The sequence below is a fragment of the Camellia sinensis genome, chromosome 8 (genome assembly GCF_055761805.1).
Source record: "Camellia sinensis isolate YWXY chromosome 8, ASM5576180v1, whole genome shotgun sequence".
Lineage (NCBI taxonomy): Eukaryota > Viridiplantae > Streptophyta > Magnoliopsida > Ericales > Theaceae > Camellia > Camellia sinensis.
Window position 1 is genome coordinate 126,505,150 of NC_138968.1, and position 17,123 is coordinate 126,522,272.

Consider the following 17,123-nt stretch of genomic DNA (forward strand, 5'->3'; position numbering starts at 1 on the left):
AAAGTGAATCTTATGATTCACTATTTTAGCAAAACGATTCACAATTTGACAACAATGGTGTGCACACATTTAGAAAGTTGTAATGCAAAGTAAATTAAGTTCAAATAATTATTTGTATCATCCAACAAACAATTAATTAGATCTACGTAAATTATTGTAAGTGAACCTAAATTTTTTTTAAACAAATGTGATTTAATTAAAAAAGAGGGCTCCTCAACATTGAGACAGATTAAAAAAATTGTTCGCTATGGAAGGAGAAAACTTCACACTACACTTAATGAACTAATAATTGACCAACATCTAATTGTTTCCTTTTTGATTAAGTAACAAACTTTGTAAAAAAGGCATAGCCCCAGTACAACAGTCTACAAGGGGTTAAAAAAAGGGGCATAAGATCCCCCAACAGCACATATGTAAGATATCAAATTCTTAACATTTTTATTATACGAAAAAGATAAAAGATCTTAGGAAATTACTCCTGAGGTATTACACATTAAACCTGAATCCATTTAACGTAGCTTCTAAATATTTTGAATAAATAAGCAAATTTTTAATACAAAGTTATGGTATTTGAAGAAATTTATTGCTAAGAAAATAGAAGCTTACTTTAACACACATAAATAAAATAAAAAAATACTATCAACAAAAATTCAAGGGCAAGGATCCCACACACTAAACAAACTGTGGACAATCAATAGGCTCTAGTACCAAGTTAGAATGAATGAATCAATAGAAGAGAAGAAGAAAAGATTTATCCACCCAAAAAAAAAAAGAAGAAAAGAAAAAAGAAATTAACACAGTACACGGTGAATGAGAGAGCACCCAAAATTAGGATTCTCTCCCTTATTACATGTATTTATACTCCATAATGTTCAAAGTACAAAAGTACCCTAATTAAAATATCACATAACATAATCCCCTTAAACGGAGGAGACACCAAAACCCAAAAAGATGCCAAATACCAATTTTTAGCCCAAAAAAACCCCCAAATCCTCAAACTTGGCTTCAATTAACCAATTCTAAACAAGAATATTATCATCAAAAATTTACAACAATAGCCTGTAAAAGAATTTTTTTAAACAATCAGCAAAACAATGCCATTGTCACACGTGAAACTAAATTGAATTTTCAAAAAGCAACAACAATTTTCTTAAATTTAGAAAGATTAATTAATGTTTTCTTTCTCAATTCCACTTACAAGAGAATCAATTCCGTTAAGTGAAAACATAAAAAGCAAGGGATAGGTGTATGTCACGAGAGAATTAATAACTAATAACACTTAAGAGAGAGAATAGATAAGAAAACAAAAACAAATAATACTTAGAGGTTATTGAAGCGCGCGTGTGTGTGTGCGAGAGAGAGAGAGAGAGATTTCTAAATAACTTAAAAAGAAAATTAGAATGAAAAAGACAAGTGTGTAAGTAAGAGAAAGAATAGAATCTCTCTCCAGGACTGGAGCAAACTGTTTTACAAAAGCACAAACACTATACCTGTTTGTGTCTGTTTCTGTGTCTCCTACGTTTCAAACGAAGCTGAAGCTTCCTATCAATATTTGCGTCATCTTCCTCTTTGACCTGTCAAGTGTATACCTTATCAATTATCAGAGAAAATATACTGCACATGTATACTCGCAGCAAATTTAGTAACTAAAGTGATAGTAAACAAACACACACTCACAAAATACTTGGATTACTTACTACATCATGCAATCCAAATGATTCACCACTCAGCAAACATTTCATCATCAGCACATAGAAATGAGAAGTATGCACATACAATGAACGTCCCACTCATGAACTTACATCAATTCTTAGGAGAGAGAGAGAGAGAGAGAGAGAGAGAGAGAGAGATTAATGTATGACCATTCATCACATTGCTTGTGCTTCAATTGGTAGGACAAAACAGTGGGACAGAAAAATGACGGGAGGAAATGGAGAAAGTTTCCATTGTTTATTCAAAAGGAACAAGACAGGAAAAGATATGATGGAGAAAATTTCCATCCAAGTCACTTCCTTTCCAAAGACAACTGAGAGGAGAGAGAGAGGAATCATATCTTTTCATTTTTGTCCTTCAGATAACACCCTTGTGGTAATATATAGGGGATAATGACAAAACAGAGTAACACGCCTTTCCTTCCTGCCACTAAATTATTTTTTTCCATGGATGATAAATTCCCTCTTTCAAAAAGGGACATATCGTTAATTCCCTACAATAACCATTTTCTCTCCTTCCTACCATCCCTTCCCCAAATTTCAGTCTCTGCTAGTAACTGGAACTGGAGATATTTATGTTAACTTGTTATCACTCTCAACAACCTATTTCTAATAAATCAAATGCAAATTGCAACCAATTTGAAAGTAAACAATAAAATTAGTAGAGATCTAAGAATTTAATCTCCAGACTCCGCACAATTCAGAATTCCTCTACCATCAATTTGGTGGTTTGTTGGTATTCATCTTTGTCAAAATTCAAACGATATTTATCCTCACCTCAAAAGGGGTAAAATGCCTTGCGTTATGCATTCGCCTTTGAAAAGTTTGCTCCACACTTCAGAATTCTTCTACCATCAATTTGGTTATTTGCTGGTATTCATCTTCATCAAAATTTAAAGAACATGTATCCTCATTGATCACAAATCTTGCATGTCCTTTGGCCAGAAGCTTAGTTAGTTGTGAAGTTATGTAAGCTACTCTCAATGCTTACTTCATTAGTGTTCCCATGACCATTTGTGGGTGTAAACTTCAGGCTCCTGATGTAACCCAAGCTGTGAACTCCAGGTAAAAGCATTAAAGTCAATTTTGATTGACCTTGTTGCCAGCTTGGTGCAATTTCAGCTTATCTTGCATGACTGAGCATGCTATAGAACCTGAAGCAATGGCGCTGTTGAATTGAATAGGCTGTAAGAAGTTAAAAAGTAAACTAAAGAAACCAAAATGAGACCAAAGACCAGAAAAACTGGTGAGAATGAGGATCACCCTCTCAAATTAAAGCTTTTTTCCTGGAAATTTCAACCTTGTTGACTATGAAAACAGTCGTGACTACAAACAAAATTGCGACTATGGCAAGAAATGATGTTCCAGCTTCTGGTCTTGGACATAAAGAACTAAGTTTCTTTAGGGGGGACATGTTATGGTGTTGATAGAAAAATGGGAGCCAGTGTGTTGTATTTGAGATGAAGTTATAGTATCTTATGAAGGCTAAATTGTGGTGTATTTGAGATGTGAGGTGTCTAGTAAAGTTGGAGAGGCATGTGGTTGTTTGGTGGAAGTTGAACTCAGAAACAATGAATTCGAAAATTTGTTTTGAGGCTTGAATTGAGGTCAGGGGTCGAGTCAGGGTTTATTCTGGCTACTGTCAACATTTTGGCAGACAGAAAGAAGTTCAAGGAAGGCTAAAGGAGATTATGCAACCATTGAGGAAAAGCAGTTGATGTGAACTGGAGTTGCAGAGAATGTAGCACAGGAAATTCATACAATCATTCGAAAGTTGAAGAAGATAGGAGGCCTAGGAATGGCTGATGTAGCAAAATTTAGGTAGGGACAAACAGAAATTTTGGTCACACAGAAGGTAAGAAGATCACAGATCACTCAAACAGGCCAACTCATTAATAAGTTGGTTAGTGTGATTAAAAAATTTAATTTTCAACCTCTTGGTGTGAATCAGGTTAGGTTGCAAATTAATTCTAAATTGAATTTAAACAAGGATTTTAATAATGGGGCCGATAGGGTTAGGGCCTTGACAATAGTAGAAGCCCAAGGAACAGTTCATTGGCCTACCCTAGTATCAACATTTCAGTTTCCAACACAAACTTGAGACCCCCTGAGGTTGCTGTTTCACTTGTTTCACCTCAATCCCAGCACCTCTTGTATCAATTCCTTCCCACATTCCCTCAGCCTTTAACAGCAGCAGGGCACCTTAAGTAAGCTCATCTAATTAATTTTAGGTCTACTTTAATAATATGAAAACTAGACTTCCACCTCTACTATCCTAACCCAAACCACTCCCATTTGCTACCAAACCTAAATGTCCCACACCTATGTTGCTTTCGCTTCTAACCACATCTAAGCAGTTAGCCCTCTAACCACAAAAACATCAATCATTCCTGGTCTTATACCTTAAGCATTACTAGCCTTACTCGAGCAATTCTTACCAGAACTGGGCTCAATCTGTGGGCTCAACATACCATGTATAAAGACCCAATTCAAAGAGCCCATAAAACCTCTTTCCAGTCCATACCCCTACGAAACCCATTAAACAATGTGGTACCCTCTCATAAGTTTAACCAAAACCAGCATGTAAATACGCAACAACCTGTTTGAATTGACCCCCCACACATCTATTTGTTATCCTGACATCAAATACCAGAAACATTATTTCGTGTGATATGCTGTCATATCTCATGGTTTAGATCCTTGAAGTTCTTGACAACATAGTCCACACCAAAATAAATCTTCCATCTTCCCCCTCTCTTCATGAGAATTGAATAGAATATATGATTTCCTCATATAGAACATTATTAATGCGGTATAAGCAATTTAAAGGACAATTAAAAGACCTAAATCAATTATATATTATAGGAAAATCAACAAAGGCTTCTCTGTTTTACATGATCAACTTAAAGAACGGTTGAAAGAAAATATATAATCATCATAAGGAATAACAGTAACAAACCTTCCTAAAATTTTTCTCTGCTTCTCTTTCATTTGCTATAGCGTCTGCAACAAAAGGATCACTAGAATCGCCATCAATGTCATCAATCTCCTCCACCTGACCATGAAAGAAAAAAAAAATTATGGAGAACAGTTGACCAATATTGGAAATTCAAATCAAGAATTAAAAGACAAGTACAATGTTGGAAAGAACAAAAATAGTTTAAACCAATATGAAATGTTGAATTTCATTGCTTCAATCATCAATTCGGGTTCTAAAAAGTTTTGGTCGTATGAAGTACAAGCTAGCTGGCCATGTTGTCTTGGCATCTCATCTGAGCCTTACACATGCCATTTCTTGACAAGACTAAATTGACTATGTTAGATCACCAATTGTCTCAAAGGCTTAAGCTATTAAGGAACAGGATTAACAATGTATATCAAGCTCTAAGAGTCCCTTCTTCGAGTCAATCCAAGGGGCCACTAGAGGTTTGCCCGGTCATTAACTTCAAAGCCCTGGAATTAGTCGAGGTGCACAGAAGATGATCCGGACAACTGGTTATAAATAATATCAAAAAAAAAAAAATAGTAGAATTAGGAGATAACATAACATATCTCTCTCTCTCTCTCTCTCTCTCTCTCTCTCAAAATTTCTTACAAAAACAAAGAAGTTCAATTTAAGTATGCAATAAGAGAAAGGTAAAGGTGACCTAAAGATGAAAAACCATTTCTCAAGGAGGACAATAATTTGAAGCCCCAATCTCAAGTCAAAACCCTTTCTCATCATGAGATGGAAAAGCCATAGACACTTTAGAAATAACCCAAAGCCTTATACAATATATTTAAAAAAAACAGTTGTACATTAGTGCGTTTCTTACACTCCTCTATAGCCTTATTAGCATTAGTAACTGAGTTCAAAATTTGTCTTCCATCAAGAAAGGTTGTCCGACACAAAAGAATTAGTATCTTGAAGAACTTCCCCCAATCTAAGAATCTAGGTAAAGATTTTCATACATCCTAAATTGATTGGAGTAAAGTATTTTGTGCTCACAATGCCATCCACTTTGGAATTAAAGCAACAAAGAAAGAATAAGTGGACCTTAATGATTTTATTCAACAGAAACTCCAGAATACCTTCACGAAATCATTTCATTAACAACCCAATAAGGCAGAGAAAGAAGCCTCATGAACCCATTAAGCCTGCAACTACATTTTTTAATCCATGTTGAAAGGCTGCATGCTTCACTATTCTTGATAACTGAATGCTTCACTTTAGCACCTTGAAATTAACTAACTACATTTTGTACCAAATTGGCTACTAATCAACAGTTTCCAGCACCAGCATGACACTACGACCCAAGGACCATAACTTAGCACATGTCCAGCATATCCTTTACTCCTGAGCAAAAGAAACCTGTAGAAAACTCACATACTAAACTCAATAACCATAAATGCTACCAAAACCTGACTGTGCAAGGTTTTGATAGGCCACACTTAGAAATCATGCCAATTCCCAATGTTCGCTTCTTTGACATTACTCTTTCTTGTACATGAAAACCAACCTTCCTATGAGAATTGAATGAATTGAGCAAATACGATCCTTTTCCTCTGACACAACACCCTCCAAAGAAACTGAGAATGTGCAACCCAATGTAACCAATAAAAATGTCATTCACAACTATTTAAGAAAACATAAGAATGAGATGATCAAATACAATCCTTTTCCTTTGACACAACACCCTCCAAAGACACTGAGAATGTGCAACCCAATGTAACCAATAAAAATGTCATTCACAACTATTTAAGAAAACAAAAGGAAAAAAACACCTTAAAAGGGGGTAAAATGACAATAAATTTCCTGCTTGTGGAACAAATAAACAATTGCTATGCTATTATGACTCATATGGCATTGTGTGCCCCTACAAATCACTATTTAAAAAAAAAATTATAAAATGAAATTGCCTACAAGGAACAAAATTCTGTTTCATGTCCATCAAAACGGCCAAAAGTTTTCCATTTCCTATGAAACTAAAATGAAAAATTAGTGCAATACCTAAATTCCAATATTTCCACCAAAACCTACCAGCACACACTGAACACTTGAAACATTGAGTTGTTTTGACACATTAAGAATATTCAGCAATGTCATTTCTATTTGCCTCTTTTTTCAAAATAAATTATTTGAGAATAAAGAAAAATCTTAAATGTATTAGAGAATCTGAGAAATTAGAAAAGAGAAGATAAAACAAGTATGATTAAGCCACTCACTCCATTATGTTTCATAAATGTTTGCAAAAATTTTCTGTTTCCAAGCTAACTGAAATGTAATTTTGATCCGCACTTGTCTAACAATTGGAATTACAGGAGGCAAATTGCCTAAGTGCAATTGTTTTGTACTTGGCATATTGTAGTATGTTTCTCGGAAATAATTAACAATTTACAAAACTTGAATTGATAAAATCTAACAAGGTAAAACCCAGCTCTAATGTGAATCAAAATGTGTTAAACAAATCATTAACAATTAATACCAGATACAAAATTAACAAAGTCAAAAGTGCTTGTGATAAAAGCATCCAAGCTGTTATGTCATAAACTATTAAAAACAGCAATCACACCCATATACCTCACCTCATCAACTCCAGGAAATTTGAGCCCCAATTCTGCCGCTTGCTGAGGAGTACTGGCCAAGTAAACAGAAGCCCAATGCTTGCTGCCAAATGAAGTACTCTGCTCAGATGTATGACCAGAAACTATTTTGTTGAAAGAGCACCAATCCACATCAGAATTTTCCATTATAGCTTCCTTTCTCTCATCGACAGAAAGTTTGTTTCCCAAATAACCACCAGCACCCTCCTCTAATACTTTGCCATGTCGCCTGTCCCACAAGTAGATCCATCATATGAAATCAACCTTTGCCCTGCAGAATCTCTAATACCGAAAAGGCAGAATAATATACCTTCTGACAGGCCTGTGTGTCTGAAGATACTTTTCAGCATCCGACACAAATTCAGTCACATCACTGGTAACCTGAGATCCTACCCAGTGGGTCCTTCTTTTCCATGCTTCAGTGGAGCAACCGTTAGGAGCTTGACTTTCAATCCACTTATAGAGGCTAGGGAGTTCAACACCAGCGCCTTCAAGTTGTTCCTGGTTCAAGAAGCACACAGATGAAATGCTACGCAAGTAAAAATGAACTATAAAAGAAGGGGAGAATCATCAGAAATGCAAGTAAAATTGATTTTAAAAATAGGCATCAAGTCCAGCAGCTTGTATTTGCAATACTATTGGCTTATAATCACATACAACGATGCAACTTGACTTTATTGCTAAATAATTAAAAGAGTAGAGTAAATACAAGCTCCAAATCAAAAATAGGCAGGCTTTCTTGCAACATGAGTGATGTTCAGAAAAGAGCTGTAAGCCAGGGGAAGAGGAGATGTTTCAAATCTAATTCCATTAGCAAATTGGTCCAAATGAAGAAAAGATAAGCTTGGATGGCATATACATGAACATCAAAATAGGTAACTGCATAAACCAAGTAATCTAGTCAAGGGAACTGATGTGCAGGATGAGTGAAGAGACCCTCCTACACACTTCGATGTAAAATTAGTTAGGGACAGCAGTGGAGGGATTTGTTAGGACTGATTATATCTAGTTTTTAGGGCTGAAAGGTAGGGAAAATTGTGGAGCTCTAAGAATTAGTAAAGATGGGCAGAACCAATATTGGTTTGGGGGCCAATTTAAATGGAGAAAAACAGCAGTTCAGGTGCTGTTCTTCCCTGTGAGCAGCGACAGTGGTTGTTTGCTTCTTTGGGCAGAAGACTTGAATGATTAAAAGAAGAAAGAATCAGGGCTTATAAAGTAGGGTTTAAAGGGCATAGAAAGGGTGAAATATCTGGTTCGGTACCAACAAGTAAAGGCTTTGAGAGGCTGTGTCTTCTTTTTTCACTTCTTTGGGTTATTTGATTGCAGCACAATGCAAGGTTTTTTTAAGACAAATTTGAGGACATTGATTCTTTATGGGATAGAGTGTGCCATTTGTCCTCTTCTTGGGCTTTGGTTTCAAAACCTTTTAAGGGGATCCCGCTTTTTTTTTTTTTTTTTTTTCTAGAGATTGATGAGCAATGTGTAATTTTTAGCTTTTAATCTCAATGAGTTTATGCTCTTTTCATTTCTTTGTTTATTTTGGCAGACTTCTTCTCCACCACTCTGTTGTACTTTTTTCCCTTACTATTAATATTCCCTTTGTTGTTGATCCAAAAAAAATTCAAAGCTTGATTCCTTTAGGTATCATGCTTTGAATAGCATCACACAATCCCAAAGATTTTGACTCCTAAAACCATCCAAGACTAAATTCCTTAGTAATGTTGAAGTGTGAGGACTCTACAATCTCAAACTTGCATTCATTCAAATTAATCTTTTTGAAACAACAATGAAAATATTAAAATGTCAACAATTTCATCACTCATTGCACTCCATTAAATTTATGGCAAATTTCACTTTACCCCCTTGTGGTTTCCTCTATGTGCAGTTTACCTGCCCTGTCATTTTGGAAAATACGCTTTATGGACTAAAATGCACCGTCAGGCATTCCATCCAAGTTAATAGCAAACGTGAAAGGTCCAACAATAAGGGGGTAAATGTTCATTTCCACACATGAAGTAAAACATAAGAGGTTAAAGTGGCTTTGCCTTCCAAAAAATGACAAAAATGTCCATGGTTTGCACAACGAGATTACTTATGTACAAGGGTAGTTTAGTCTTTTTGCTCAAGACTTTCAACAGTCTTAACGTTGCACTTTAGTCACAAATCACAAGGGGTTTATGTGCTTACTTTCAAATGACAAGGGATTATGTGCACGTAGCCAAACCACAAGGGGTTAAAGTGAAATTTGTCCTTAAATTTATTTATAAAAATGATAAAATCAATGTTTAGATGGGGACAGTGGTAAACATCCTTTTATTTGTAAAGAGTACAAAGTTCGATTGCATTCTCACTCTTTTCTTTGACTTCTTGGGCTTTAGAATCATGATCATAATGTTCTTTCATGCCTTCTTTAGTTACAACGTCAATTTTAGTTTTCAATTCCTTAATATCCTTGACACTGGCAATATGTTTATCTTGCTCCTTTAGAATTTCTTCAATTACCACAACAGTTTCATTCTTTTGTTGCCCTATTGCACAACCTTATTGTTGTTAAAGAAAACAATCAATAGAAACTTTTAAGGATTGAATGGTGTTCCCCAACGAACCCATTCTCAAATCAAAGCCTCTTAGTCTCGAGTCAACACTATCTATCTTAGCATGTACATTTTCTTAGAAACTATAGAGTTCAGTTTGCAACTCATTACTACTTCTTTTGATAAGGAATTGCAACTCATTATTACTTACACCTCCAATGATTTCAAATTCAACAAACAATTAGAATCCTTAAGCTTTTATTACCAAACTAATGCACAACAGCTTTAGGAAACTAGGAGTATTGTTGCCTGTAATAGAAATTGGGGGTATTGGTTATGAAAAAATTCTAGGGTTAGTGTTCTAAGAGGGGAGGAAAAGGTTTCTACTTGGTAAGATTTTAAAAGTGGCCAGCTTACCGGATTTTCATAACACAGGCTACTAACGGTCTAAACAATAAGTTGTTTGGTGTTTAAAGCCAATACATAGGAGATTCAATTACGGCTGATTGGGTATGTATGATTAAATAGGGTTTTAGGTCAAAGAGTGAAAATTTTTAGGGTTGTGTTTCTTGTGAACATTAGCCTGAGAGCAGTACTTGGGTTAAAGAAGAAGAAGAAATGTAAAGTGGTGTTTCACCTTGTAAGGTGTAGGCAAATTAACACAAACATAATCTCAGATTCTCATAATAGCAACTTCATCTTGAAAAGAAAAAGGTAATAATAAAAATAATAAAATATTGCATGCCTATTTATAAACTGCTAGACTTTTCTTACGACTAGAACTCTAATTTAGAAATTAAGAATATTTGGTAACTCTTGGACTAAATAACATTACTTGACCCAATTTATGAACCATAGATTATGACTACTACTCATGTCCAACAATTATTGAAATTAACATGATATCCATTAACTATTAAAACTACAACATTAATGGGCTCATAATCAATGCAATGGTATAAAAGACAAAACAGCCACCAGTATATTAATTTCAAAAATTGAAGAAAGAAGCAGACCAACAATTGCGCGCTCTCTTTCTCAAGCTCATCAAGCACAGCTTCCCACTCTTCTCTGAAAGTTGCCATTTCATCAGCAACAGCCCTCTCAAGCTGTGTAACACACAAAAGAACATCAGTAAAGGACAAGAACAAAGCATTCTAGAAGAGATTTCATAGGTACAAGGGCAGTCAACTAACATCATCTTCCTGAAGAGACTGCGCCAATTCTTGCCGAACTTCAACCTCCACTTTTGCTAGTGACTCATCTTCGAGTGATTCTTGAGCCTCTGCAGCCTAAAATTGAGAATGAGAGAGAGCCAAAAAATAAAAGTAGAAATAGAAGGAAATAAAACTAACTGAACAAGAAAAACAAGCAAAGAAAATTATACCTTGCTCTCAACTTCCAACAGTTCAGCAATTAGCTCATTTATTTCTTCCTCGGTTAAGGATGCCTGCATTAAGAAAAATGGAGGATGAAAATAACTATGATGAACGCTTAACAGATTTCAAGAAAAACAATAACAAAAAGCATAAAAAAGAAACATCAGAACACCAAACTATCATATCATCCTTAATGTAAAAAATTTAGAAAATCTTGTGACAAATAAAAGGGTCAATATTGACTTGCCTCAAGATGCAATCCATCATCTTCTGCAGATACTGAAGGTCCGTCATCATCTGAGTCGTCAATAAAAGAATCACTAGAAGCACTCTCAACATCATCCACTACCCCGTCATTATTCTCCATCTCTTATTTAAGTCACAATATTACAAAACAGGCCTTCTAAATATCTTAAGATTTCAAGCAATAATTTCTGCAAATGAAATCAAGAATAAACATATTAACTGCCCAACCTCGTTAGCAGATGCACAACAAATAGGTCAAGCAAAACACTAATAGTGGAAGCATGTTGTCCACAATAAGATATTAGAACTTAATAATTTTAGTGAAAGAATCAATGACAGTTTTAAAATAAAGCAAATTCATGCGCTGGAACAAATAACAATAATAATTCTTAAAAAACCATTTAAATTTGTCGTATATCCATGCAGTGACTATAATACCTAAATATAGTATGATTACACAGCACAAATAAATTATGAAGTTTGTGAATGAAAAATTGATAACACTTGCAAAAACAAAATTGATTCCAGTGATTTGAATGTGAATGCTTCAACAACAGATGCAAAAAGGGCACAAAAATAAAATGCTCAAAAGCTTAGCTATAAAAATTCCTCTAAGGTTGGCACTATTCACACCCATGATCTCGTTTCTATGGGCCACATCACTCTCCTATGGAGTCATCCAATATTGCCTCTAGTGTTCAACTATCCTCAAAATTAAATTACAGAACTGCCCTCCTGTCCCGTCCACATACCATTTGGTCTTACTTCTAGTTCCTGCACCACTTTTTCCTCCGAGATACAAACTCCCCTCCCTAATGCTTTCAAGGATCAAAAAAACAAAATTCATGTTTTGTTTCAACTAGCAGAGAAACAGAAACATTTCGTAAATGTTGCAGTAGCAATTCGGAAATGATAATGCTATGTTCTCTCGTGTTTTTTTGCTTTTTTGAAGACTGTGTAGCCTCCACTCCTCCCCACTTCTTAGCATCCTTACCACTGTTGAAGAGAATAGGTTTGTAAGCACATGGTGATAGAATCACCCATCTTACTCCATCCTTGAAGCTGACAACCAGCCAGAACAATAATGTGGGCTTTTTGCCGGCAACCAATCCACATAGAAAACTAATAAAATACCCCATTGCAGTTGGAATACCTCTCTACCCATATTTATAAATAAATAAATAAAACTCATGGAACAACTTAACAACCTCCTTTAGCACATGAATCACCCAATACGCAGTACCAAGATCCACTTTGACCATAGTTGTTACTTCTATTTCATTCAGCTATGGATATCATCTCACCCCTTGAAACCTCATTAACTTGTACGATAAATATTTTCTGCTCAATCTTGAAATATGTTGCTCCATTCTTATAAGAAGTCATTGTTGGAATAATGGGTATCACTGTAAGACTCAAAAAATGCAGAGATGGATCGACACGAAGAGATGCAGAAGGACAAAATGGAATGTAGAATAGAAACTTCAAAACACAAGAAAATGAGAAATCAACAATAACAAGGGATGAGGATGAAGATGAAGATGGAAAATGTAAAGGGTTCAATAGAAAAAAGTTGAAAGGGCACATTAAAGAAATAATAAGAAAATCCGAAGGATGGAACAAGGGATGAAAGGAATAACCAGATTGAAAAAGAAGAACCACTAGCGAAGAGACAATCAAAGAGAACCAAAGAGACAATGATGGTAAAGAAGAAATGTTACCTGAATCCATTGAAGAATCTCTAAACGATGATTTCAACCACTCTGCATTCAACCCCCTCGCATCCCAATTGATAATCTTAATTCTCATTTTAACAATAAAAAAGATCCATTCACTTTAATACAAGCACTTCACTACTTCACTCCCTACGCCTCTCATAATTGATTGGAGCATTACGAATTCCTCAACTTCCTTTCTGATCTCCTCTTTGGGTTACCCCTCTTCTAAACTCTTTTGAAAAGCACCAGCACCCCTCTTACCCTCAATTGCTTTGAACAGCCTCATAACCTCCTCATAACTTTCAAAAGACACTCCCAAAAATTTGTTCACATCCTTTCAGTTAGGCACCCATTTAAACACTTCTGCAAGTTGCACCGGCTCATTAGTAAACAAGTTTGCAACATCAAAATTTGTCTCTGGTCTCATCTCCCCACAGGAGGATAGTCCAACAAGGCAAAGAGATCACTCCGAGCAGTAACACCTTCCAGCATCCCAACCCAACCACCATTAGGGTCAAACACCAACCACCTACTTCCGTAATCATCATCGCAAGCAACCCATTCCTAGTCCGAACCTTTTGATTGCACCTCAAAACTCTCCAATCCAAAAGAATAACAGTAGGGTCAAATCACACCTTCCTAGCAAAGGCACAACTCTTTACCTCTTTCCTTAGACACATCTTCACTGGAGCTATCATTTGTCCCAAAGCAATCAACCCCCAAGGACATCATAGAAGAACAATGAAGGACCACCACCAAGCAAACTTGGGGACGAAAGAAAACTTCTCCAAAACAACTAAATGAGGAACCTTAGTGCTTCCACCCACCAATACCCTATCTTCAACACCATTTGAAGACCCACCCATATCGTCTCAAGCATTTGTAAATCCATCTCCTCAATATTTTTGCCCAAAAAAAAAAAAGACATTTTAATTGATTTGTTTACACGAACCTCACTTTAGGTCTTTAACAAATATGGAAACCACCCCTAAGGTTTCTAAAAATTACATGCCAAATTGCCAATATAAAATTCCTAACCTGACAAACGACATTAAACTTAGCCCACTGTCACCCTTGATTTGGCCACCGCCAAATGAACCCAAGGCCACCATATGTCATACCCTCATTGCCAACTCCTTCCTCTTCTCTCTATCTCTCTCTCTCTATTTTTCTCTATTTCTCTTTGCAATAGTCCTCCTCTACCTTCAATTACACCAACTTTCATAACCATCCACTATGACTCAACCTTACCACAAATCAAACCCCCATGCCAAATTGCCAATCCATCACTATGTCCCCAACACAAGCCAACTTACAGTAGTTATTGTGTTTAGGCTAGGAAATATTAAAATGCCATTATTTATAAATGGTTATATGTGGCACAAACCATAAGAGCTTCTACAAATCCCCATTGCTACAAAATGCAGAGAGCCTAGTCATCATTATGTCACAATTTTTGCTTCCATTTCAACCCCCATTTGAACCAAATCACCACTAACATATATAGTGCCACTGCTCCATATGCTCTCTCGTTGAATGCTCTTCTTGAAAGTCTAGTCAATAATTTGTTTGGTGCAAGATTCACATCAATTGTTTGATAATTTTCTTGGTGTTGATTTCTGAGAAAGAGGCCACAAGATCTTGTTTGACCATGAGTTTATTCCGTTGACACAATCAAGGGTCAAATTGGCACTTTCAAATTTTCAAATGCTACCATCAGCATTTTCTATTCATATTATAAGGGTTAACTAACGGAACGGAGGTCGGTATATGTTGTCAGAAGAAGTAATGAGGTAGTGTGATTTCATAAATCTCGGATAAGGCCTCTATATTGTTAGAAACCTCAAGGGAGATACCGTGTAATTAGATTTAGACCATTTCATTGTAAACTTACTAACTTAATTGACAGCAAATAATATATAAAACCAGAAAGTCATGCCCAAATAAAAATCAAAATTTACAATTACATATATTGCTAAACATTTAGTTTCACTTCTTATTTAGGATCCCTTATTTGTGGAGCCCACAGATTGAGTTATCCCTTACATATATTGCTAAACATTTAGCTTCATAGTTTCAATGCCACTTTGCAATGGACTTAATTGCCTTATGCATGGGCTGTTCTTGCTAAAACCACTAAACGCTCATTCAGCATCTGCCATACAGTCTTCATCCATTACAACACAGACATAATAGCTGGATTTCAGAAGACACACCGAGAGAATTTAGAAAAAAAAAAAGCCAGGGACATTGGAAAATGTTGTGAGTTACCTTTATTTAATGCATTCACTAATCTTAGGTCAAAGCTTTTAACAAGTAATGAGGAAAAAGGCTCAGCAATTAAAACAATGTGGAGAGTTAAATTAAACAAAACCCAACTTATAATTGGATAATCTATCAAAATTCACACACCGCATTCATCAATATGTACTAAATTTTGCAACCCTCTATATCATATTTGAATAAATTATAGAAAAACAATTAACAGTGACTACAAAACCTCATTTTAAATGTTAAGCACCCATCCATAAATAAAATGCAGAAGAAAAAAAAAACACAAAACCCATTTACTGAATCAATCCTAAAAATCTAAAACTCCCAAGAGGAGCAAATTTAGGCACAAAACCAGTTGAAAAATACTAGTTACTCAACCGTTTAGAACTACCAAAAGTCAACAGTTCTGGGCGAAGCGAGGTCGTCTAAGGCATCGGTTCAGCAAAAAGCTTGGTAAGATTAGGACTTACCAGTGAGTCGATTGAAGCACGAAGACAAGGACTTCACAAGCGGGTGACCTATGTCTGCTTCGCATTCATTCGCATTCGCAATCGCAATGCTCTACGACTTCGATTGTGGTTTTTAGGGCAATGTATTGAGCTCTTCCTTTGCGTCCCCTTTTCAGCTTTGGTTTTGGTTTCACGCTTCAGGACATAGAAACGCCGAACCCGACACCCACACTCCAAAATACTGACACGCCCGGCCCGGTTTTTTTCTTTTTTCTTTGGGGGAAGGGGGATAGGGATGGCAATTTAAAATCAGCCCGACTGGGACTCGATCTCTCGATCTCGAATATGACGGTTTTTTCTTGAAAAAAATTCTCCACGGGTCAGGGATGGTATTAAAAAATAAATACCTGATCATTTTCGGGCCGGGGACGGTGATACCTTTCCCAGCCCCGGCCCGACCCCCGCCCCGTCCATGTCCCCGTTTGTCCCGAACTGAAATTACAGTTACACCCCTCGCTATACATATATGTTTCCTAATACGTAAACCTATTCTGTATGGACTGAGTTTAGTCACACACTCTCTCTCTCTCTCTCTCAAACCTTCCCCCCCTCATCCGATGTCCCTCCCTCTCATCTCCCTCCCTCTCATCTCCTCCATCACTCCCTCACGCCGATCTCCCTCCTTCCGAGACCTCACTGCCTCTCCCCGATGTCCATCACTGCCTCCCGCAATCTGCCTCACGCCGATCTCTTTCCCTCCCTCCCTCCGATCTCACGCCGATCTCTCTCCCTCCCTCCGATCTGCTTCACACTGATCTCTGTGCCTCCCTTCGATCGTCGTCGTCCTCCATGCCGTTGCTTCTGTCGGGTTTCCCTGACCCAGATCTGATGAAGATGAAGTTGAAGAGAATCATGTATTAGAGTTTTTATTTTTTATTTTTATAGATTGATTTCACAGCTCAGATCTGTATGGGCTGATTTTTTTTTTTATGCTCTCACAGATCTGTTGATGATGTTGTTGTTGTTGATGAGTGTGTAAATATATGGACTGATTTCATAGATTATTTTGAAGGACTGATTTTTATTTTTTATTTTTATTGACTGATTTCACAGCTCAGATCTGTATGGACTGATTTTTTTTTTTTTTTAATTTTAGCCGGGGAATTATCAGGGTCGGGGAAACCCGATCCCCATTGGGGACGGGGACGGGGGTGGTGATAGGCTCCCC

The 17,123-nt window shown here is 36.4% G+C and overlaps 1 protein-coding gene across 1 annotated transcript in view; it reads right to left on the bottom strand.

Annotated features, from left to right (window-relative positions):
- ATRX (P-loop containing nucleoside triphosphate hydrolases superfamily protein) overlaps window positions 1-16,130 on the bottom strand; it is a 44,740-nt gene extending 28,610 nt beyond the window's left edge. The window contains exons 1-9 of the mRNA XM_028246286.2: window positions 15,917-16,130; window positions 11,456-11,642; window positions 11,217-11,279; window positions 11,026-11,121; window positions 10,846-10,938; window positions 7,606-7,796; window positions 7,278-7,524; window positions 4,672-4,767; window positions 1,491-1,574 (exon numbers count right to left, since the gene is read on the bottom strand). Coding sequence (XP_028102087.2) covers window positions 1,491-1,574; window positions 4,672-4,767; window positions 7,278-7,524; window positions 7,606-7,796; window positions 10,846-10,938; window positions 11,026-11,121; window positions 11,217-11,279; window positions 11,456-11,575 — 990 coding nt within the window. The 5' untranslated portion in view covers window positions 11,576-11,642; window positions 15,917-16,130. The remainder of the gene's footprint in view (window positions 1-1,490; window positions 1,575-4,671; window positions 4,768-7,277; window positions 7,525-7,605; window positions 7,797-10,845; window positions 10,939-11,025; window positions 11,122-11,216; window positions 11,280-11,455; window positions 11,643-15,916) is intronic.
- Window positions 16,131-17,123: the final 993 nt, after the last annotated feature.